Source organism: Simochromis diagramma, unplaced genomic scaffold (genome assembly GCF_900408965.1).
Source record: "Simochromis diagramma unplaced genomic scaffold, fSimDia1.1 OVJJ01000685.1, whole genome shotgun sequence".
In the NCBI taxonomy this organism is placed as follows: domain Eukaryota; kingdom Metazoa; phylum Chordata; class Actinopteri; order Cichliformes; family Cichlidae; genus Simochromis; species Simochromis diagramma.
The window spans coordinates 10,400,638-10,422,901 of NW_024387477.1; the positions used below are offsets into that span (position 1 = coordinate 10,400,638).

A 22,264-nucleotide genomic window follows, 5' to 3' on the forward strand; every position below is an offset into this window, starting at 1 on the left:
AGTTGTTGGCGTTTCCCACCGTTTTAAGTTCCGGAGTTAGTGTAAACGGAACCTTAAGCGCGTGTTCGGTTTCTATCTGTGCTGTTTCCTAAGTAGCACAGAGTGAACCGGATATTATCGGAATGTCAAAGATGGGACTCCTCGTGTAACGGTGGATTTTTCTTGAATAGTATGTTTGCTTGTTTTTGGCGTCTTACCGGATGGTAACACATTGATTGGACTTTTTATTTGTGAGGGGAGCACTGCTCGGGAGGACATGGCTCTGAGCCAAGTTAGTCGCAGTGTGCGGCTGCTCTTAGGTCAAATTCAACGCTGTCGGCCAGCCCTGCTTTCAAACCAGACGGGTAAGCAAGTAAAGCTAGAAAGCCTTAAACTTTCTATCTGCGGTCATAAAAGTTGACCAGACTCTAATTGTCACACAGCTCGGTGTCTGAGTCAAGCAGCTTCTCAGCCAGAGCCCTCCGCGGATGAAAATGAAGCCGTGAACCCGACCTTTGTAAACAGAAATCCCCGCAACCTGGAGCAGATGGCTCTGGCTGTGAAGGATCGGGGCTGGAAGACAACCTGGCCACACCGGGAGTTCTACCACAGGTCTGTAAAGGTTTAAGTTCTTACTGTGAAATCCAGAATCAGACTGAGTACCACTGTGAGGGTGCATCCTGTTGATTTAAAGTGAAATTAGTCTGTGGAAACAGGTGGTTTCTCTATAACGGAATTCTGGATTCAGACGAATATTGCTCATATATGAAATTGTAAAGGGCTTTTACTTTGAAGTCCAAAATCAGAGTAACGTTATACTGACCGAGTAGCACTGCTAGGGTGTCTCTTGTTTATCTAAAATCACAATAAAATACCAGAGTGTTAAAAAAGAAAAAGAGTGAACCAAACGTTAAAAAAGATCAGTATCAAACCAGAAATTTGACATGAGCATGAGAAGTGAAAGCAAAGTTACCCCAAGGTTCCTGATACAAGATTTAGCAAATATCAGAAGGGGACCAATCTGTCAGGGGCACAAACAAGGACTTCAGGTTTTTCTTCATTATTAAGTAGGAGAAAGTTGTCAGCCATCCATCTTTTAATAGCCTAAGCATATATTCAGGATCTGTAGATTATAAAATTCTTGGGCCTTAAAAGACGACCTATAACTGAACTTCGTCTGCATAGCAGTGATAAGAAATGTTCATAAATGTTCAGAAGAGAGAGCAGATATAAAGGCCCCAATACAGAACCTTGTGGGACACCATAGACAGACCCCCCAACATGATTGCATTATAAAAGCTGTAATGTCACATTAGCTGTTGTATTTTTGTTTTTTTCTTCAAATGGCAGTTTTTAAATTTCATTCATATTTTAGTATTCCAGAAATAAATCTAGTTGTGATGAAATAAGCATAGTCGTGATACAGCTTACTGTAATTTAACAACTATTGTTAGTGAGGACTTGTGAATTACTTTCTAACTTTATAGTAGCAACTGTTATGAGGTAACACATTGTTAGAAGGTTATACAATAACTATATTAGTGTAATTAGTAATGTAACCAGTTACCTTATCAAACTAAATTACACATTTAAAATGACTTCAGTCTATGAAGGATTATGACTTTGTAACAAGCAGTGACACAGTCATTGTTCTTGAGACGTGGTGGCACACATGCATTGATCTAAAGAAACAGTCAAAGACACAAGATGAACAGAAAGAAATATGTTTAAAAGTGTAGCAGTTGTTGGTAACAAAATTCAAAGAGAAATGGAGACAACAGTCATGTGCATCAACCCCACATTGGATCACAGCTTACAGCCTACAAACAAGTATCTATTTATCTAAATTTATTAATTATTTTCTTAAATTAATGTTAAGTTGTATAACTAAAATTGGGAAACAAAGATAACTGTTTTTATATTCACTACTATTATTCTAGATTATACGAATATTCTGTATTTGTTCTACCCCATTGGGTTCAGAACTGTCAGTATGAAAGGACACAAACGTAATGTAATCAGTCAGGTTGATATGAAACATAGCATATTCATGCATAAAGAACAATTATCTCTATTTAATTTCCTCTCATGCCTGTCATTGTTTCAGGTTGATGTTCTCCCGTAGCCAACACCATGTGACAGCCCAAGTGTTTTCCAGCTGCTCCCCTATTCCGGTGCTTTCTTGTTCGACCAAAGAGTGGGCTGTGAAGAAGGAGCTGGCTTCTACAAACTGCGTGGCAGCCTGTCAGGCTGTGGGCGAGGTGCTGGCGCATCGCTGCCAGCAGGCTGGCATCACCAGGATGGTGTATAGGGTGATTCCCTGGACATACCGCTCAGATTCTGTGAGTACATGCAGCAGGGACTGGAAATAAAGTTACTGTCATTTTCCTTCACTTAGGTAGCCATTTGCTTCACGTCCCTCTCTCTCTGGCTTTTCTGTTTTGCAGGTTCAGTCTTTCAGAGCTGCAATGAAAGCAGGAGGAATAATTCTAAGTGAACCCAGAAGGAAATACATTGGGACCTGACTTTAATTCATCAGTCAAATCAGCTGTTCTGTATAAATCTGCTCTTTATCCCCATTACCCCTCTCTTTTGTTAACTATTACTGTGCTGATATTAAGATTACAACAGCTACAGTAAAAAATAGGAATCAAAAGAAGGCTTGTCCCTGTGCCATGTCTCTTTTATATTAAATCAGTCTCCTCTGGTTTATTATTTAATCAAAAAATAAAGGTTCTTGTTTTGAGTACAATAATTTATTTTTTACTCAGGTGCATGTAAACAAGAGTGAGGTGCAGGCAGCAGAGAGTCTGTTACAATAAGGAAATGGATGACAATAAAAACCAATCACTGATCATTTTAATCATAGTACAGTGTGAAGTTGGCTCAGGCGGTGGGAACAGTGTGTTGGGATTATAAAGTGCATGTTTTCTTTTTTCCTCTTTTTTTTTTCCCTAATAGTGAGCATGCAGATTAAATGCTTTCTTTTTTTTTTAGCTTGGGTTCACTGGATAAAAAGTAATACCAGCATAAAATAAGAAATGTCCTCATCAGCATCTAGTGAAAACAGAACATGGAATAATTTAAGTTGATCCATTCAAAGTCCATATAAATACAAACTCAAACCCTGAACAGTGTCTTCTCACAGGCTGGTATAAAACACAAAACATGCACCCAGGCCATCAGCAATTATGTGACTATATATACTGTAATTGTGCACAAACTTGTAAAGTCACATTTATGATGACAAAAAAGTGGCAAATGGTACAAGAGAAATGCAATATATTACCACCACCTTGTACTTAAGCTAAAACATTAAAAACATCATTACAGAATCACTTTTCATTCTCAGGTTGAAGGCACTCATGTAGCCCTGGAGCCAAAATATAATGGATGAAAATAAAATAGGTGGGAAAGGTTCCTAGCAAACAGACATTTCCTTTAAATATATTGGCACACCGGCACAGAGGAATACAGTTTGGCAAACTGGTGTATGCCATAAAACTAGCCATGACATAATCCATAATGCACAGCTTAGATACAGTGAAATCCTCCATATCTGCACACGGTATGTGTTGTGAGAAGGAGGAAATGAACACTTTCTGCTTTGGGCTGGCAGGATACAGCCTCGTATAAGGAAATTAAAACAGTTATTGCATAGATACCTCTGAAGTGTTGAAAGGAGAGCTTAAAAAAACGGAAGAGGGACTGAGGGAGCTCAGCAGGGACATGCTGGTTCATACATGTTTGGATACCTTCATAAACATAAAACATAATAATACAATAATGCACAATGATTTCAGTTATCAGATATCCTGGCTTTCACTGGTACAGCAATACTGCAGCATGGCCCTTATAAAAATCAACTATCTACTATAGCTTTTATGAGGTGACATATGCAATCCAAGACCTGCAAAATATAAATTAAGACTTTAGGATCATTGTATAAAAACCTTGGCATGTTCCCAGAGCTCACGTTCCTTCTTTTCTCCTCTGTGCCTCGTTTATAGTTCCTCTTGTACCTCCCTGCTTGTTCATCTTTTTAATCACTTTGCGGCTTGCTTTGGTCCGCGCCCGGCCGGCTGGATGGTTCAGGTGAAACATCCACACATGCTTTCTGGTGAGTGAGACACCGGCGCCCATAGCTACGCCTCCGCTGTCCTGGTGACCGCCTCGGACTGCCAGGCATCTTTGAAAAGAACAAAGTAGGAAAGTACAAAGTTATAACATTGGGATTAATTCTTCAGCAAGAAATCTACTCCACAGATACATCGCAACCCCAAATGCCTCTGAACGCTATGTGACTACCTGACGTAAACCTAGGTCGAAATCTAACTACACGTTGTAGCCGGCGACTACTGTGATTATCCTGCTTCAGTACCGTCAATACCTTCTATTTCTGGCTACTTATTCACAACAGTTTTTTAATTTATCAGTGATGGCATAACAGTCCTCGCTTCAAGATAAGGAATAACAACGAAAGCACTCACAAATGTCAAAACTATTGGAACTGATGTAAGGAAATGTACAAAGTAGACAAAAACTTGACAGATAAATATTTTTAACTGTAACTGTGAGATGATTAGCACCTAAAGCAACACAACCATAAATGCTGCCAAAAATAATGTTGACCCCTGAAGTGGATTACATCATAATCTCTAGAAAGATTCACACAGAAGACTAAATCAGCTACTATTTTGGTAGTATAGTTACTGGCAGGACACAAGGTGTGAAAAAGGGGGGATGGAAGGCCTTACAGGTCCTTATATAGAGTCAAACTAAAGATTTTGATTAAAAATGAAACCTAGTTTGGGTGTTTTTTCCAATATGTATGTCTGTAGAAATATTAACATAATCACAAGAAGAAAAAGTTGCTATACAAACGGCCTCCAGTGCTACCCCTCAGTCTCCTAGTAGTAATGACAATATAAAAAAATCCTACATCACTTCATTCTTGGGGTGACGACAATGCTCCATCAGCCTTTTACAGCTGAGAGGTAAGAACCATGACTCATATAGTTAAAACCTTATTCATGAGCTATTTCAAACAACAGGCTTCGCTACATGTCCTCAATCTAAATTAGCCATTTCCAAACTGTCAGCTTAACTACAAAGAGGAGGCTAGAGAGACCAGCACTCTGCTTCTTTTACCTGATCATATCCTTTATCCACATCATCCATCTCGCTGATGGACTGCATTAATGAGTAGAGGTTCATTCTGCCACTACGATTAACACTCGGCATGACCTGAAGATTAAAGAGAAGTAAAAAGATGAGTAGCCTTTGATGCACTCTGCGTGAACATATGAGGACAAATGTAGGTCAGGCAGTCTGCTCACCTTTTCTGGTTCATTTACAGTAATCACAGGGCCTGTCTGCACAGGGTCTTGGATAGTGTCAGACTTTGGGGCAGGCTGTTCAAACACCTAGATGAGGTTGATAAGATATAAAGGAGTTAAAGCTGTAAAGGTAAAAAAATAAATAAATCTGGATTTTAAAAAGTGATAAATTGCTCAGGATCTGATTACCTCACAGTCTTCCCCTGAGTCATTTTTTTCATCTGGAATATCTACGCCATCATCCTCATCAAGTCCGTCATCTTCCTCATCATCTTCTTCCTCCTCCTCATCATCTTCTTCTTCTTCTTCACTTTCGGCTGTCTTTTCTTCCTCCCCTCTTTCCTCGTTTCGAACTGATTTTTGTCTTTGGTCTCTCGACTTTCGCTTCCAGAGAGCACTATGGCGCTGCTGGCTGGAATGATAAATGCACACAGAGCACATTCCTCAACTGAGCTCCCAAACTACAGAGAACAGGAAAAAAAGAGCACTAGGCCTAACCTTGCACTGAGGATGCCGCTGTAGGTCTGGAGCTGCTTCATGAAGCCCTCATTGGGCTTGATGATGGACCGGCGATCCCTGACGTAGGTCAGTGCCACATCCAGTGTCCAGTGCTGCTGCTTCATAGCGTAGGCAATCACTGTAGACGCAGAGCGGGACACGCCCATCTTGCAGTGAACCAACACCGCCTGACCACTCTTCCTGTAATACACAAAGATGAAGACGTAAACTCACACCGTGATTTTGGATTTTACTTAACAAATATTAAGTCGTGAAGGGAGAACTGCTGGGATGTATACACACATGCAAAATAATGCTCGGCAGTAAAACACTTCTGGTTTGTGAACATGTGGCACCTTTCAAACTGGCTGAGGAGCTGAACAAATTTAAGATTTGCAGCTTTAATTGTAGGGTAGCTTGGCCTTCTCTCACAGGTTTTGTTTCAAGACTCCAAACTGTAAACTGAAAACACAGAAGCAGTATTTTTCTATTTTCGTTGTGTGAATACTGCCTGTCATGATGTTTCACAACTCAGTCGTCGTTTGTAGACATCATTCACACAGATTAGACTTGAAATGGGAAGCCGAGTCACAGTGTGAACTGCGAAATTGGTGGTTATTCCAATCTTGATGGAATTCAATATTTGAGGAAACGTAGCCTTTCATTTTCTGTTAAAAGTGGGCACAGAGACCGACAACACTCTCAGCAGTATCCATTAAATATGAAGCTGCATGAAGCAAGCATAGCTCATCATAAAGACTGGAAACAGGGGGAAGCACTTCGTCTATAAAGGATTAAAGTAACGCATATAGTGCGCCAGTGCTGCTAAATCTCTCTAACATTTTATATTTTACGCTCACTGGCCACTATATTAAGTACACCGTTCCAACTCCTCGATAATGCAAGATGGATGGAAGAATGGTGATTTCACCACACAACCATCTCTGGGATTTACAGAGAATGGTCTGGAAAGACAAAATATCAGCTGAGCAGTGGTTCTCTGGATAAAAATGCTTTGTCAGTGTCAGAGGGGATTGCTTAGAGCTGACAGAAAGACAACAGTAATTCAAATAATAAGTTGTTAAAACTAAGGTATGCAGAAGAACATTTCTGAATGCATAACATGTCAGACTGTGAAGACTTGTACAGTCTTGTTGCAGACCATGGGAACATAGTGTACCCAGAGCATCTTCAGCTCTGCCATCTCCACCTCAGCCTTCTGTCTTTTTGTCACTGTCACTGTCAGGTCTCACAACCATCTTGCAAACCTTCCCCTTCACTCTTGCTGCTATCCTTCTTCACAAATAACCCCTGACACTCATCCCCACCCACGAAACCCTGTCTGCACTCTCTTGTGCATTTAAATCATCTACCTTTATTATCTCCACTCCTTTCTTCTTCACCTTTCCACCTGTCTCCCTCTCATTTACAGTATGTCATAGACAGACCTCTATGGATATTTAGATTCACACATTTCAGCCCCTAACCGAGCTTCTGTCCCACTGGAACAATTACAACCCTTTTTACAAGTCTCGATTTAAAAAGCCTCTGGTACCTTGCAGTGTTGATGAAGTTAAATGTAGCTGGCCAATGGGACAGCAAGTCTGTGGCTTCCACATCGTACACTCTGATGTTCATGTAATTGAAGGACTCTGGGAAAAAGTTGTCAATCTCCCTCGTCACATTCAGAATGTAGCCCACGCTGAAAAACATGCAGAGACACACTCAGAGCCAGAGCAAAACATAGTGCATAGTTAAATATTACCCTTATAGTGAGTTAATGGGATACAGAGACAGACCACAACACACAGAGCTGCAGAAAGTGTTACAGGTTCAACTACTAACTTGTTTTTCTGCAGCTCCTCAAAGTTAGCTGCGTTCCACTCGGAGCCCTGAAACCAAATAAAATTTAAAAAAAGGTTAAAGAAAGGTCAGAGAAGATGAAAAGGAAAGGGCTGACAGAGCCATCTTCCCTATCGCTGTCAACACAGATCTGAAAGGGGAAGTTACAGTCACATGACAACATCCTGGCACTAAAAGCCATGTCAATTTTTTTGACCAAACAAAAGTGGCTGTACATAATATGGCTTTTAACTCTATCTGACCTTTAACAATGACTCACCAGGTATAGATAGTCAAATATTTTGGAGGGCTTGTCCATCTGAGCCATGGTAACCAGGATCTCATTGTCGATGTACTCCTTGTAGGGTCTCATGTCAAAGCCTATCCTGGTTTCCAGGGTAGCGTGCACCTACAGCAGAGAATGAATGCATTTTGTCACATTTTTTCACCTCAGTTATGCTCTAATAATTTGACTTTTTTTTTTCTTTCTAAAACCAACTTCCTGTCTCTAGCTTCCCACACTTCTCACCATTTTGGATGTGAGGTTGTCCAGGTCTTCAGTCCTCATGATGTCTCTCAGGTGTTCTTTGATCAGGATCTCACTGGAAACTCTCTCTGCCGAACTTCCCAGAGAACAAAAGAGAAATTTTAGTACCAACTGGCAGGGAGGCACAAGCAATAAGAACAGTTTCTTATTATTACTACATTAATAGCAACATTAAGCAGTGAAAGTGCCATGTTTAATTAGTCTTTTTGAGGTATTTTCCACTTGATGCTACAGCTGTTCCTTTTTTAAAACATAGGATTTTAAGCACACAACGTTTACGTGTGGTGGATTGTGAATTTTCCAACTCCGGGACCAATAACTTAAAATGATACTTTAGTAAATTATCTTAACGTACATTATTTTTTTCTATCACATCAACTCCCTTGGCTACTACAAATAAAAGCATACCTCTGTCCATCGCTGTCCTTACGGATCGACTCCAGGTCATTCATGACCTCCCACTCATTGAGGCAGTTGCGATCGGACTCGATGTGCCGGTGGTAGTGCCGAGCCCATTCCAGCCCAGAGCCTGGGATCAAAGCTGCCTTGATTGCACGCTCACAGCAGCCATGCAACACCTGCAGCACTGACCTTACAAGAGGAGAGAGGGGAGAGGAAAAGCAAACAGAACATCACTATGTGTATTAACGACTTATCTTGAAATTTAGAGCAAATGAAAGCTATTGATATGCAAAGTGAGCAGCTGGACGCTGCCACAGTGGGGATATAAGCATCACTCACCACATGGTCTGCATGGAAACCGGTTTAAAGATTCTGGTCTCTTTTGCTGAGCTCACGCTAAAGCCACTACAGGAAACACACAGAAATGTGAACGCTCATTATTAAGCCTGACGACGAGAAAGAGAAGAACGAGAAATAAGACAGTAACAGTGTTAAGAAGCATCATTGTGCTACATCACAGTCTGACACACAAGAGAGAAATAATTCAGTGTGATTAGAATTAGTTCTTGTTCTTGTGGAATGAAAACGCGAGGACAGTGATTGATTAGCACAGTTGGAGGTGTGATCCAGCCTGATGAGGGGGAACATACTGGTGTGACATGGCAAACACACTTGGATGACACTAAAGCATGCACGCGCATTTAAAACACAGCAGATTAAGCACTCCATCATGTTAGCCCAACTGTTTTTAAACCCAACACCTCTCAGTTTACTGAGAGATCAGCTCTTCTATCCTTTTTTGAGCATCAGCAGCCCAAACTGTTTTAATCAAGACATAGCCGGCTATTTGAAGACACACTAAATGTGCTGGAATGGACATTTGATGCTCTTCACACACTACAATGCAGTCAAAGAATAAATTTATTAAGACTTTAAAGCAGCTAAACTCACTAACCTTTCAATACACAGTCGCATAAAGAAACTAACCATACTTTACTTTCATTTCATTATTAAAAACACATGACCTCCATGCTTATGCAATGATGTGACTGAGTGACAGGAGCTGTTGTAGTTCACAGAGAATGATTCAACTCCAAAAATAAGGACATTACTCATTCATATTATCTCTGGCCAAAATCCCAGAAATCAGGCTGCACCGTCTGTGCAGCAGCCTACCAATCACTTCCTCACGCTTGCTTTTACACTGAATATAATCCTTAATCCTTCTTTAAAAACATGCTTCTTACCCATCTCCGTCCAGATAAACTTGTGTATTGCTCCATATTGGCAGTACCAGACCGATGGTGCAACGATCACTAGAAACAGAAGGGGAGGACACATACACACAAGACAAAGGAGGAAATTGTACTTGTTAAACCTTAACCAGGAATTATTAACAGAACAGAAATCGTATCTTGTGCAACTGTACACCTTTGTCTTGGTTACACACACCTGTCTGAGTTGGGGAAATCCATGCCCAGCAGGATGCTCTCATGTTTGTTGGCCAGTGTGGAAACCACGATCAGATACCTGACTCTTACTGAGCTAACAGAATCTAACTGCACCGCCTGCATGAAAAGATACATAGAGGGAGGGATGACAGGGAAACACACAACTTGTGAGCACTGTGTTTTACATGCAAAAAAAATAATAATAATCATGGTTTTCTTTTTAAGTCTAAAGTTGCCAAATAAGGTTGGGTATTTGCAAGTGGTGTAAAATGTCCTGCGTAGTTTATTTTCTTTGGCCTTAAAGGAAAACTCAAATCAGGGAAGTAAATGTTGTCTTTACAGAGATCATGGCTGGCTCCTGTCTGGTTAAAGGCCTCTACCTATAGTTTTGCTGAAACAAGCTGAAACGAGAAAAGCTACAAGTACAGTTTGTGACTTGGTGCTTTATAAATAAAATTGAATTGAATGAAATTTTGATATGACATAAAAATATCATATCACCATTTCATTGCTATAGCAACACCATGCATTTACATTCCCTAGAGCAAGAATAAGACAAGCCCGGGCACGTCTGAGGGCAAGAGCCAGGTGTCCCTGGCAAAATATGCAAGTAAATTGTTCACACTGAAGGTGGACAGAACAAAAGTTTTTCACCACTTGAGGCAAAAATGCAACCTGGCTATAAAAGTGAAGCAGCTAGTGATGTGCAACACAAAAGTAAACAAATGTCTTACATCAACAATGCTGAAGCAAGCTTCATATGACAGGAAGCAGAAACAGTGGATGGAAATTACTAATATATATTGTTTGGTCAAAGCGATGATACCAATCCAAATGGAAAAGGAGGGCTATAAGCAACTTGCTGAAAAGCTCAACCCAAGAGACAACAACCCAAATGGAAAACATTTTTTAGTTTTCTTATGTGACAATATCATGCTCCCCCTGAAGAGTTGCAAGGTTAAGTTACTTCAGCTGTTATTAACCCAAAGAATAAAACAATTATCTTATACTTTAACTAAAACATTTTTTAGGACAAACACTACCTGACTTTGCCCCTATTCTGTGTTATAATGCTGCTGCTGGTACATTGTTTCACAATTCAAATTTGGAAAGACAGTAGCTCATTGGAAAACAAAGTTTGAAAATGCCTTTCATTTAATTACTCTTAAAACTCCAGCTGCCTGCAAGCATCAATAAAATGTTGTTCCGTATTTTTCTCTATACATCCTCAACAATGTTCTTGTTGCAAATTTGCTTGGAATATTGCGATATACTTTCAAGATTAAATTGCCCACCCATTACACGTGATATTTTACTGATGCTTCCTACCAGGCAGTTTCACACATGCACTGGTGACTGGATATTTTCGGGATCTTATCCAGGAGGAGCTTTATGTGCTGCTAATTTCATAGTACAAAGTCTGTGTGATGCCTTATTAAGCCAGTTTGAGATTAAGGCAGGTAGTTTTTTGGCTACTATACAGAAAATTAAATGGGAATATTGTGCCTTTCTTTGTGAATGCTGTCATCAACACCAAATAATAGCTCTGTACATAGCCACAAATTTTCCTATACCATACTATAGAAATATTACAAGAATAATATTTACGCAAGTTAGCTTGATGCTAGTGATACTGAGGACCAAAAAGCTGGTAACTCACTGTCTCTAAAGGTTTGTGACTTGTAGTGAGTGACTGAAATTTTCCCTTTAGTCACCTACCCTTTGAAAAAATCAATATGTGCAACAACACTCACCTTTAGGTTGTCTTAACATCATAAGCCATAATATTTACCAAAACTCAACATTTTGGAGTTACGGCCTTTGCCAGTGATACAATCGTATAAGTTTACTTGTTGATCAAAGACAAAAATTAATTGTTTCAGTGTGACATTTTTCTGATTTTGCTGATATGATCTGTAAAGACACGAGTCCTCACCAGCTTCACTGTATCTTCTGGTCTGAGGTGTTCAATCATTGCACGGAGATGTGTGTGGCGCATGTCTGGCACGCCGCTGCTTTGCTTGACAGGAGAAGTCGGGGTGCGAGACATCTCCTGATGAAGGCTCCCGCTCTTGCCATCTTCCAGCAGGAGGACTGCCCCTTTAACGAGGGCAAAGCTCTCTCTACAGAGTTACAGAGAGGAGGTTACTGCTGCAGCCATCAAGTAACTGGTTATTGTCTTTCCTAGGTGTGCAGTTTAGAACTATTTAAATGTCATGTGGGTTACAGCTACCTTTTCTGAAGTCTTCCTCTTCTTTGGAGGCCTTCATCCTTAGAAAATAAATACATTTAAAAAATAAATCTTCATCATCAGGAATCATGAACCAAAAAAAAGTCTGGTTGGTTTGTATGTGTGCAGTTCACCACGTTAACTTTGATTTACCTATAATTACATTTACAAAGTCTGTAATGATTTTGTTAGGCAGGCTGTTGGCAACTACAATAAAGTGAAAATATCTAGCTCCCAAAAGAGGGTCAGAGAAGATGCTCGAGATTCAAATGCTACTTAAAATGAAAAACCTGTTACACAGTGTTTCTAATGCTCTCAGAATTAATTCATTCCAACTTAATAAAGACAACGGTGCTGAAAGAAGCCAACAAATATCCTGGAAACACTAGAAGCACTGTATGTACACATGTATGTACATGTTTGAGTGTGATGTCTTTCCTGTCTAAAATTTGGCCACAAAACAGTGGGGGGGAAAAAGTTCCTCGGGTGAAATGTGGTACAATACAGATAAGGTGCAGCAGTGAAGAGACAGACACAAAGAGCTAAGTGGCATAGGGGAGGCGGAGTAACATTAAGTAGGTAAACAATGAAATAACAGAAAAAAAATAACAGTAAATGAAAGAGAAATGCAATGCGTAAAGAGGGAAGGGGGGGAAAGAAACAAGAGAAGTAGCAGTAGTAACAAGGGTTTACAGAGAAAGAAACTTGAGACAGTAACATTACCTGTTACGCAACTGACAAGTCCAGACAGAGTCAAGAAAAAGAGAAAGAAAAAAAAGAAACAGAAGAGGAGAAGTGGGCAGGAGCCAGGAGCGGAACGATGAGGGTTTGAAGAAGGAAAAAAAAAAAAAGGAGAAAACACAAGTTAAGATAGCAGAGCGTTTAGATTCTGTGACATAAATATGCAAAAAATGAGACTTGGAAGCACAGTAAAGTTATTTATGGTTTAATTTGCAATGATAGAGACCAGAGGGGAAAGCCAGGCCTTTGACATAATGCTGAAAAAAATATTTATGATGCAGCAGGAGAATGAGAGAAGAGGAGATGTGAGTGACAGAAGCGGATGATAGAGTATTGATGCAGTGGGCCTTTATATGCAAGTGATTTAATCACTATCTGACAATGCTTTAACAAGAGTTATATCTGTGGTATTTCTACCATGTAAGCCTATCAGTGCGATCGCATCCCTGTCTACAAGTGAAAAACAAATCTGCCTTGTTATCATTCAGGCAAATGTAGTGATGATATCCACAAAGGGACACATTCAGGAGCCGCTGCAGTTCACGCAGACCTTTTCAGGGGCTGGCATGAATGGCTTGTAGTCAACGTTCTGAATCATTCTTTATAAAAGAAAAGTAAACAACATAATATCTGCTGACACGATGCAAAATGTTTGTGTACAGCAAAACGGGGAGATAATACTGAACTCACTGGCGTGGTGGAAATGGATGGGATCCTATGCAGGGTCAACAGAGCCATTGTGCAGGTCCGTCTGCACTTAACCTGCTGTTTCTTGCAGACCTAGACAGGCTCTGCTGGTTCCTCAGCCAAAACTGTGCCGTGGGTGGGGTCAGTACTGGTATTATTTTCTGAAATGAAACATGGATGTTTGGAATGCAGTTACGTTCAATAAATAAGCTTGGTATCAGTGTGGTTTTAGGAAGTCAGGAAAAATTGCTGCTGAACCATTTTCACAAATCCAGGTAAAGCATAGTTGTGCAATATGAGGAAATACAATATCCAAATATATATATATATATATATATATGTAGAGCATCCACGTGCTGTCATATTTCTGTACGGATTACACCAGTAATGGCAAACCATGGCTATATTTACAACATCTTACCATAATTGACTTAAAGTACCAAGAACTTTCAGCAACATCTAAAAACAGCATGCTCATCTAATTATTCTATATATAAAAAACGTCATGTTTTATAGATTGTAACTTTTAATAACAATGGATCAATTACCACCATTCCTCCCACAGAAATCAAACGGCATGACTTTAGCGCTGCAAAAACCCCCTATTGTGTACATAACAACACGAACACGATTAGAAGCAGCCACAAAAACAACACTGCAAATGGCATTATATTAAAACAGATAAACCGATAACTGAGCGTCATGCTCGTTAGATTTGTGCTGAAACATGCAGTCTATATGAGGATGTGGCTGGGGTAAAAAAAAAATATATCGGCCAATAAAGATTAAACAGAAATTTAGATAACTGCTGGTTCTCCGTGGTTTGCAGGTTCAGACGCATTCAGCGTAAATGGTGTTGAAGTTAAAAGCATATTGAAGTTAAACTACTAGAAAAAAGAGAGAGAGCCTCTTGCCGCTACCTTGGCTCTATTATTGACACATGAACACCGCGGTAACGCCTTCGTAATATGACAGCAAATACGGCTTCAGCTCGGTGCATGCGGACAATAAAGTTATTTCTTTCCTGGAGCTGTTATCGAGTGAGTTATCGTAACTACATGGTTTTAATACTGACAGACGGGCTCGACGCAAAGAGTAGCTCCTTTTGCAGTGATCGCAAACAAGCTAGCAGTAATATGTAGCCTCTTACAGCCAGTCTTGGCATTCAACAGATAACCTCTAAAGCCTCAAGAAGGGCTTTTTCTTACCTCTCCAAGCTGGGTCCTCACTCTAATTTCCTGCTTCGGAGCCTGCTTGTTTTCCTTCCGTACCGAGAGCTCCTTATTCCGCCCTCTGTTGCTTTCTGAGGGTGAGGACTTGACCATTTACAGAGCGCAGAGGCTACTCCTCTGGAGAGTTTTTTTTTTTTTAAACCAGCGAGCGAAGAGCAGCGTCGCGCGGAGCAGGAGGAGACGGTGACGTCTTACGCAAGCAAATTGTTCAGGCGCGTGAAGAAAATTAGGCATCTAGTTCATGTCTAGTCCACGAGTCTCTGGAGCAGTAGGCTGAAAGATTTTGCACGTTTTGCTTTTGCTGTGCTGCTGCAGAATCAAATAAATATGAAGCAGCAAAAGAGGAAATATTAAGTCAAACGGTTTGCACGCGGTAAGTGCATTTCACTGTAGGGGGCAGCATTGAGCTTATAGGGTGAGCCCCAACAAACTGCATGTGTTGGACACGTCGCTAACAGGGAGAAATCATTTTGGATATACGTTTTGAGCCACTCCTTATTTAACAAATAATCTCTATATTTTAGGATAGATGGTAGGTGTTTCTTTTTAATATTTTCTTGGGACCATTTTGCCTTTATTTTACTTCTAGCGATAGTGGAGACAGACAGAAAGCTTGGGGGGGACGACACACAGCAAAGGGTCGCCCAGTGAGCTAACCTGAATCATTTCTGTCTTTTAACTTTAGCATGCAGTTGTGTGAATTAATTCTTTAATTTTTATTAAACTAAAAATATACTTGAAGCATCCATTATTTAAAAAAAAACAATTGTCTGAGTCTTTTTGTGTTGATTGTCAGGTCTATTTTATTTATAGCTTATAGCACATTTAACCAACATAAGCTGTCTGATTATGAATTTATATACACATGCCTGTAGTGAGGATCCCCGGGGAAAAAAAAACTTTATGTTGTGTACTTTGACATTACAATGCGCATGCGTTTTACGACCACAGTTTATTGTTATGGTTTTGTCCACTCCTTTCATTTTCATCCCGCCGGGTGGCAAGGGGTAAAATCGGAAGAGTGATGTAAACATTCCTTTGCTGGGATTCCTGTATGATAATCCTGTTATTGTACCCCCAAAAATGAATAAAAACACGTGGAAGCAGGCTTTGAACTCTAACCAATAAGATAACAGGCAGATGGATACATGTCTTTTATGGCTATCATTAAATTTTATTCGAATTGTATGGGAATGCCAAAAGAAGTAGCGAGTCTAGTATCTGCACCCAGTCCCTACCACGCAGGCGCAGTGGTGTGAGTTTGACTACTTCCTGGCGTCTCGAGAGTAGCCCGGGCTCTGCTGACGTTGAAGGTTAAAAGCTTCAAGTTTAAGTCTTGAGTGTGCAGGTTTTCTGTCGTTAAAGTGGGATGCAGTCAGCGGGAAAACTCATGAAGGTTTTCATAACGAGGCGCATCCCGCAAGAGGGGCTGAAGATCCTGTCAGCGGCTGGAGTGTACGAAGTGTTTTTGTGTGTGAATGAACAGCAAGCTGTCCTTAACAGTGTTGTGCAGATCGGCTCATGCACGCTGTGATTCATGTTTATACACTCCTGTTGCCACACCATTACTCGAAGTTTTCTCTGCTTGCACAAGCTAGCCTGCATGTTTGAATGACATGCTACTTCATGCATCTCGTTCTTGTCGTGTCTCGTTGGAAGCAGGTGTGAGGTGTCTCAGTGGGACTCCGATGAGCCTGTTCCGAGGGCAGACCTTCTCAAAGGTATTCAGGGGGCTCACGGTCTTCTGTGCCTGCTGTCGGACAAGATCGATGCTGAGGTCCTGGAGGCTGCAGGTACGCACTGCCCTCAGGTGGTAGGGTGACCAGATCTAAGCAGACTAAATAAACTGTATGAGTGTGGGTGATTTTTTTAATAATGCTTTTGATATATTTATCACCAGAAATAATCGTTTTTCCTATGTGTGTTTTCCTGACTTTCATTCACTGAGGGACCGTGGGGGACAGGAAATATAAATGCTGTGCATTCCCACACAAAGTGGGGCACTTGATTACCCTGTGTAGTAGTACTGATTTGGATCTGTCTGTCAGGGTCTGTAGCACACTGGAATGGACAGGAGGCCAACTTTAACATGGGGGGGAGGGGGTTAGACTCCAACACGCTATACAAGATTACAACCATACACTGTACACTCATAGAGAAATGTTTAAAAAGTTAAACAGTGACTTTATTTATCAGGCCTGAACCCCTTAGGTCTGTCCATAATCACTGTTAATCATTCAGCTTATATTGTCTGGATGAAGATGGCCATTTTGTTGCTTTTAACCTCGGGATTTGATTACATTTATTTGACAGCTACGTGACTGCTTAGCTGTTTTGTCTTTGATTTCAGGGCCGAACTTGAAAGTGATCAGCACGCTGTCTGTGGGATTCGACCACCTAGCCATCGATGAGATCAAAAAACGGTGAACCAACTGAACTTCACTTTTAACCAATAACAGGACACACTATATGCCTTCTCAGTTATACCTATGTTTTGTTTTCAACAGTGGTATTCGTGTTGGATACACCCCGGATGTCCTGACTGATGCCACAGCAGAGCTGACTGTGGCTCTGCTGCTGGCCACCGCTCGCAGATTACCAGAGGGAGTGGAGGAGGTGAAAAAGTCAGTCTCACCTCAACGGTTGTTTCTCTAACCGTTCAGCTCAAATTGCTGATATTAGTTATACAGTGATCACACTTTTTCTTCCCGTAAGTGGTGGCTGGAGCTCATGGAAACCTCTCTGGCTGTGTGGTTACGGTCTTTCTGGCAGCACTGTAGGAGTCATTGGACTGGGACGCATAGGTTGACTTTATAACCATATCTAATTTGCAAAGTCTGATCAGATTTTCCTCCTAGCATTTAAGACTTGATGGTAGTTGAATAACTGCTTGTGTTCGTGTGCAGGCATGGCCATAGCTCAGAGACTCATGCCATTCGGAGTAAAGAGACTTCTGTACTCTGGGAGAACAGCCAAGCCGCACGCTGCTGAAGTGAACGGAGAGTTTGGTAAGGAATGAATAGAGAAATGCACACAGCGAGAGGGGGATGATAAAGCACAGCAAGGTAGAAAGGGGAGGGCAGTAGTTGTAAACCTAATTTAACCCTGTTTCCAAAGGCATGTGGACACAAAATGTGAATTATACAGAATGCAATGTGTTGCACATCAGTTAAACCCCACATTTAACTGTAAATGGCTGGATTGAAACAAAGAAACTACAGTGAAGATGGCATCTGAGCTCTTGTGCAAATTTACACACAAGGCCTGTCCAAAGGTTTTATTCCTGGCAATTAATGATGTAGATTTAATACGTGGTAGATTTAATGGATGGATAGATGGAATAGAATAGAAAAATAAAGATCAAATCACAGTACTCTCAAGTTGCTGAAGGGATTAAATAAATTAGGATAACACCATCTTACATCATCACTAATACATCCACAAGCCTTGGTATTTCCATCATCTTTAGATGTGACAATAAGTGCAACATATTTACTTCTACTGCAGATTTCTGTCTGTGATAAATGCAGCGCTGCCCAAGGGCCCAGAGATCACAGACACAGCCTTGTCCCTTGTTTTGTGAAGCAGACGTGATTATTGTACTTTTAATGTTTTGTATGTAGTGTTTACAGAGTGGTGAACCTCTCTGTCTCAGTTTTACTCACATCCTCTTTTTTTATACCCAGTCAGGCCTTTTGTTCCTCTCCTTTTAAAGGCGATGCTGGCACTGGAAGCAAACACTTTACAAAAAACAGGATGCGTGTTCTCATATAGGGCTTAAATTGCTTTATATCCTTATTTACATTGTACATAACAATTTTTGGAGGAGTACATTCACATTTATATTCCAACAAACTGGGTTTTGGGAAAGACGTTCATTCAAAACAATAATGAAGTGATGTGGATGAAAAGAATAAGTCACGGTCGGGTACATGATCAGTGTTGGCTTCATAGTTTCATAGTGGATATTTTATTGATTGTTAATCTACGTGTTTGTCCTGTGTCACCTCTTCTGTTGATCAGTTCCCCTGGACACACTTGTGTCTGAGAGCGACTTCATTGTTGTTTCCTGCTCCCTGACACCAGAAACCCAGGGCATGTGCGACAAGAGTTTCTTCAGCAAGATGAAACCCACCGCAGTCTTCATCAATACTAGCAGGTAGACCAGTGTGTCTAAAGGAGGTTGAGGATCGGACTGCGACAATAATCTGTGCCCTTGTACTTTTTTAATAACAATAAATCCCCATCATCATACAGTGAATTATTTGATTTAGGGGGGCTGTGGTGAATCAGGAGCATCTATATGAGGCACTGAGCAGTGGACAGATAGCCGCAGCTGGACTGGATGTCACAACACCTGAGCCACTTCCAACAAACCACCAGCTTCTCACGCTAAAGAACTGCGGTGAGCAGAAAGTTTGTTCCCCGCGTAGATGTCTGCTTCTGACCTCTAATGTTTAATTTACTGTTTAAAAAAATATTTTCTGTCCTGTTTTTATCCCGTGCAGTGGTGTTACCTCACATTGGCAGTGCCACCTACTCCACGAGAGGCGTCATGTCGGTGTTGGCAGCGCGAAACCTGCTGGGTGGTCTGCAGGGCACAGACATGCCCAGTGAACTCACCCTCTAAGAGCCTCAAAGTGAGCCGCTGTGCCTCTTCTGCTGACAGCAGAAAACAATAATGAAGTAATGTGGATGAAAAGAATAGTAAGAATGTAGTTCAGTCATGGTCGGGTACATGATCAGTGTTGGCTTCATAGTTTCACTTTAATCTGTCATTTTTGACACCGATAGCACTCGTTATATTCATTGTGCATTTTTGAGGAAGGAAATGATTGGTGCATTTTTGTGAAATATATTCAAGTACTTTAAAAATGGCCTAAAGAACAAACCATTGGCCCTTGTTAACCCTAAAACTTCTCAAAATACACTATAATGTATTCTTAAAACTCATCTCCCCCATTTTAAAATGCAATATTTACCATGATGAACTTCCTTATCTGCACTTTCTCTGCTAATACTTCATGTCTCCCGTTACTGAAACAGCATAACACTCCAGTTTTTGTAATGAAATATGATTTTTCTGAAGAATAAAAAGCCAACTTTCATGCACAAAAGTGTGTGATTTTGTATTATCTCATGTTAAAAAATAGATTAGTGATCTATAAAAAAGACCAAATGAATCATTTATTCTCATTAACTTGTAGCACAGCAACAATTTAAACCATCATCAGTGCATTTGCATCAGTTTGGATACATTTTATAGACTTAATTTAATTAAATAGTAATAAATAAGTCCATATTTAGAGCAAAGTGCCTGCCAAAGACTGGTCATCTTTCCAGTTTAAGCAGGTGTTCTTCGAGTGCTTATACAGGTGGGAGGACTGGCTGAAGCGCTTGCCACACTTGGGACAGGGGTAGGGCTTTTCTCCTGTGTGGACACGAATATGCTTCTTGCAGTCAGTCAAGTTCATGAAGGTTTTACAGCAGATTTTGCAGGCATATTTTTTCTCCCCTTCCACCAGCAGCACGTGGTCCTCAGCAGCTGCTTTCTTGCACTTGGAGAGAACATCCTCTGAAGCTCTTGTCAGAGGTGGCCGATCGGCGACGTCCCCCCCAGAGCCATGGGAAAGCTCTGTACCGGCTTCTGATCCAGGTTGCGTTTTGGGGGCGATTCGACGGAAGGTTGTTGCTACTGAGCTTTTCCCTGCCCTCGAGGGTTGGACGACAGGGGCTCCCGCACTGAGTGGTGGTCTGACGGTGCTCAGGAACCCTGTTAGAGAGCTCTGGGTGGGCTGGAGGATGATGGTGTCACTAAATCCTGGGCTCTGAGTTGGGAGAAGCTGCTGCAAGGGGACCGAGGTGACCGGAAAGATAAGTGAAGATGAAGAGTCTGAAGACTGAGCAGTAGAGGTGTTTGCCTCGTCTGACTTTTGATCCTGCTCACCTGCATCTACCAGAGCTGGAGGAGCTTCGCTGGCGGCGGCAGCAGCAGCTGTGGCAGCAGCCGTGAGGCTGGCTAGACTGTCATCTTCTTCCAGAGCTCCCATGACGCTTTCAGTGCCGGGATTGAGGAAGCAGGAAAAGGCCAGGTCTGACAGGCTGTCCAGGCCCTCACCATCCGCCGAGTCCTCATCCAAATCTCCAGTTTCTCCCTGCTCCTCTGTGCGAAGATCTGTGCACAGCTCTGACTGTAAAGAGCCAACATTACATGTTGCTGGGCTGGCTGCAGCCATCTTCTCGCCACTGAATTGTGCATTCAAATTATCTGTGCAGGCTTCCAGTGGAGACGGAGGAGAATTACTGGTTAACAAATCTGGAGAATATGAGCTTAGATTTTCTTTTTTCACCTCAATCACTGCCATCTGAGGCTTGTCTCCCTCTTCCTCTCCCACCTTTACCTTGACCACACTGTCTCCATCTGTATGTTCACCCTTCTCCCACACACCTGCTATGCTGCTATCCGACTGGCTCGGCAGCTGGATTTCCTCTAATTCTCCCTTGGGTGCTTTGTACTTCTTCTCCTCATCATCACCTTGGTTTTCCCAGAGTGTGTCAGTGATCTGCAGGCAACCTGAAAACAACGGAGCTTCTCCTCTCTCCTCATGGCTCACACAGCTCCTGGTAACAATAGGCGAACACTCCTTATAGTTTTCTCCAGGAAGTCTGCAGGTTCTCTTCTTGTCACTGAGCCTGTCCTCATGCAGCTTTCTCTTATGCCCCACTATTACCACACAATCTTCATCCCCACCAGACTGACTCACCTCCTCTCCCATTTCCTCTTTATCGAGGTCCTCTTCCAGGCCTGATCTGACCCGTTGCTGTGAACTGCCTGCTACCTGGGAAGATGGACTTTCCTGCTCCTGCTGCTGCACAGACCTCCAACCTTTAGGCGCAGAGGCAGGGAAGTTTTTCCTGGACAGGTGTATCTTGCAGGCCTTGACCACGGCGTTGAGGTGCAGGTGTGATGCTGCCAGTAACACATCCATCACATTGGAGGTCCCTAGGGACAGAGTGGAGGTGTAAATCATATCGAGCAGGGTGGAGAAAGACTCTGGGGTCACCACCTCCGGATCGAGCTCTATCACATTGGGACCATCTCGACACCTGTCAGCCCCTGACCCTCCAGCCTCATCTGCAGTGTCGCTGGAGGTGAGGAGAGCCCTGAAGTGAGAACTGCATGCTGCCAGGATGGAGCGGTGAGCCTGAAAGGTCTGACCTCCAACCACCACTACACAGTCACACAGCTGAGCTTGGAGGCGCTGGTGGTTGAGCTGCTTGAAAATATGCTGGAAGTGACTTGGAAAGTTCATCAC

The 22,264-nt window shown here is 41.7% G+C and overlaps 4 protein-coding genes across 4 annotated transcripts; 2 read left to right on the forward strand and 2 right to left on the reverse strand.

The window, feature by feature from the left end:
* Positions 1-79: 79 nt before the first annotated feature.
* Positions 80-2,725, forward strand: mrpl18 (mitochondrial ribosomal protein L18). Its single transcript, XM_040016142.1, has 4 exons — positions 80-344; positions 423-591; positions 2,087-2,321; positions 2,427-2,725. Exons 1-4 carry the CDS (start codon positions 257-259, stop codon positions 2,502-2,504), a joined length of 570 nt encoding a protein of 189 aa, XP_039872076.1. The 5' UTR covers positions 80-256; the 3' UTR covers positions 2,505-2,725.
* Positions 2,726-2,897: 172 nt separating this feature from the next.
* si:ch211-203d1.3 (protein phosphatase Slingshot homolog 3) lies at positions 2,898-15,298 on the reverse strand. The gene is made up of 17 exons (XM_040016136.1): positions 14,925-15,298; positions 13,720-13,877; positions 12,292-12,329; positions 11,995-12,181; positions 10,060-10,175; positions 9,855-9,923; positions 8,947-9,012; positions 8,614-8,796; positions 8,188-8,281; positions 7,939-8,067; positions 7,662-7,708; positions 7,372-7,518; positions 5,817-6,017; positions 5,508-5,730; positions 5,319-5,405; positions 5,131-5,226; positions 2,898-4,168 (listed from the first exon to the last, which is right to left on the reverse strand). The coding sequence occupies exons 2-17, from the start codon at positions 13,765-13,767 to the stop codon at positions 4,022-4,024; spliced, it is 1,878 nt and encodes a 625-aa protein (XP_039872070.1). The 5' UTR covers positions 13,768-13,877; positions 14,925-15,298; the 3' UTR covers positions 2,898-4,021.
* Positions 15,299-16,195: 897 nt separating this feature from the next.
* grhpra (glyoxylate reductase/hydroxypyruvate reductase a) lies at positions 16,196-19,642 on the forward strand. Its single transcript, XM_040016139.1, has 9 exons — positions 16,196-16,403; positions 16,611-16,741; positions 17,299-17,371; positions 17,456-17,572; positions 17,664-17,752; positions 17,855-17,956; positions 18,972-19,107; positions 19,223-19,353; positions 19,457-19,642. The coding sequence occupies exons 1-9, from the start codon at positions 16,318-16,320 to the stop codon at positions 19,576-19,578; spliced, it is 987 nt and encodes a 328-aa protein (XP_039872073.1). The 5' UTR covers positions 16,196-16,317; the 3' UTR covers positions 19,579-19,642.
* A 609-nt stretch (positions 19,643-20,251) lies between these two features.
* Positions 20,252-22,261, reverse strand: LOC120724092 (zinc finger and BTB domain-containing protein 5-like). Its single transcript, XM_040016059.1, has one exon. The coding sequence runs from the start codon at positions 22,259-22,261 to the stop codon at positions 20,252-20,254; it is 2,010 nt and encodes a 669-aa protein (XP_039871993.1).
* Between the last annotated feature and the right edge of the window lie 3 nt (positions 22,262-22,264).

Excerpts from the sequence above, each read along its gene's own strand:
- mrpl18 (XM_040016142.1), top strand. The coding sequence starts at position 257 with ATGGCTCTGAGCCAAGTTAGTCGCAGTGTGCGGCTGCTCTTAGGTCAA. Across the intron at positions 592-2,086 it reads CACCGGGAGTTCTACCACAG|GTTGATGTTCTCCCGTAGCC; the intron begins GTCTGTAAAGGT and ends TCATTGTTTCAG. Across the intron at positions 2,322-2,426 it reads GGACATACCGCTCAGATTCT|GTTCAGTCTTTCAGAGCTGC; the intron begins GTGAGTACATGC and ends TCTGTTTTGCAG.
- grhpra (XM_040016139.1), top strand. The coding sequence starts at position 16,318 with ATGCAGTCAGCGGGAAAACTCATGAAGGTTTTCATAACGAGGCGCATC. Across the intron at positions 17,753-17,854 it reads CATTGGACTGGGACGCATAG|GCATGGCCATAGCTCAGAGA; the intron begins GTTGACTTTATA and ends GTTCGTGTGCAG. Across the intron at positions 19,108-19,222 it reads GTCTTCATCAATACTAGCAG|GGGGGCTGTGGTGAATCAGG; the intron begins GTAGACCAGTGT and ends TATTTGATTTAG.
- si:ch211-203d1.3 (XM_040016136.1), bottom strand. The coding sequence starts at position 13,767 with ATGGCTCTGTTGACCCTGCATAGGATCCCATCCATTTCCACCACGCCA. Across the intron at positions 9,924-10,059 it reads GATTTCCCCAACTCAGACAG|TGATCGTTGCACCATCGGTC; the intron begins GTGTGTGTAACC and ends TTCTGTTTCTAG. Across the intron at positions 8,797-8,946 it reads GTTTCCATGCAGACCATGTG|GTCAGTGCTGCAGGTGTTGC; the intron begins GTGAGTGATGCT and ends TCCTCTTGTAAG.
- LOC120724092 (XM_040016059.1), bottom strand. The coding sequence starts at position 22,261 with ATGAACTTTCCAAGTCACTTCCAGCATATTTTCAAGCAGCTCAACCAC.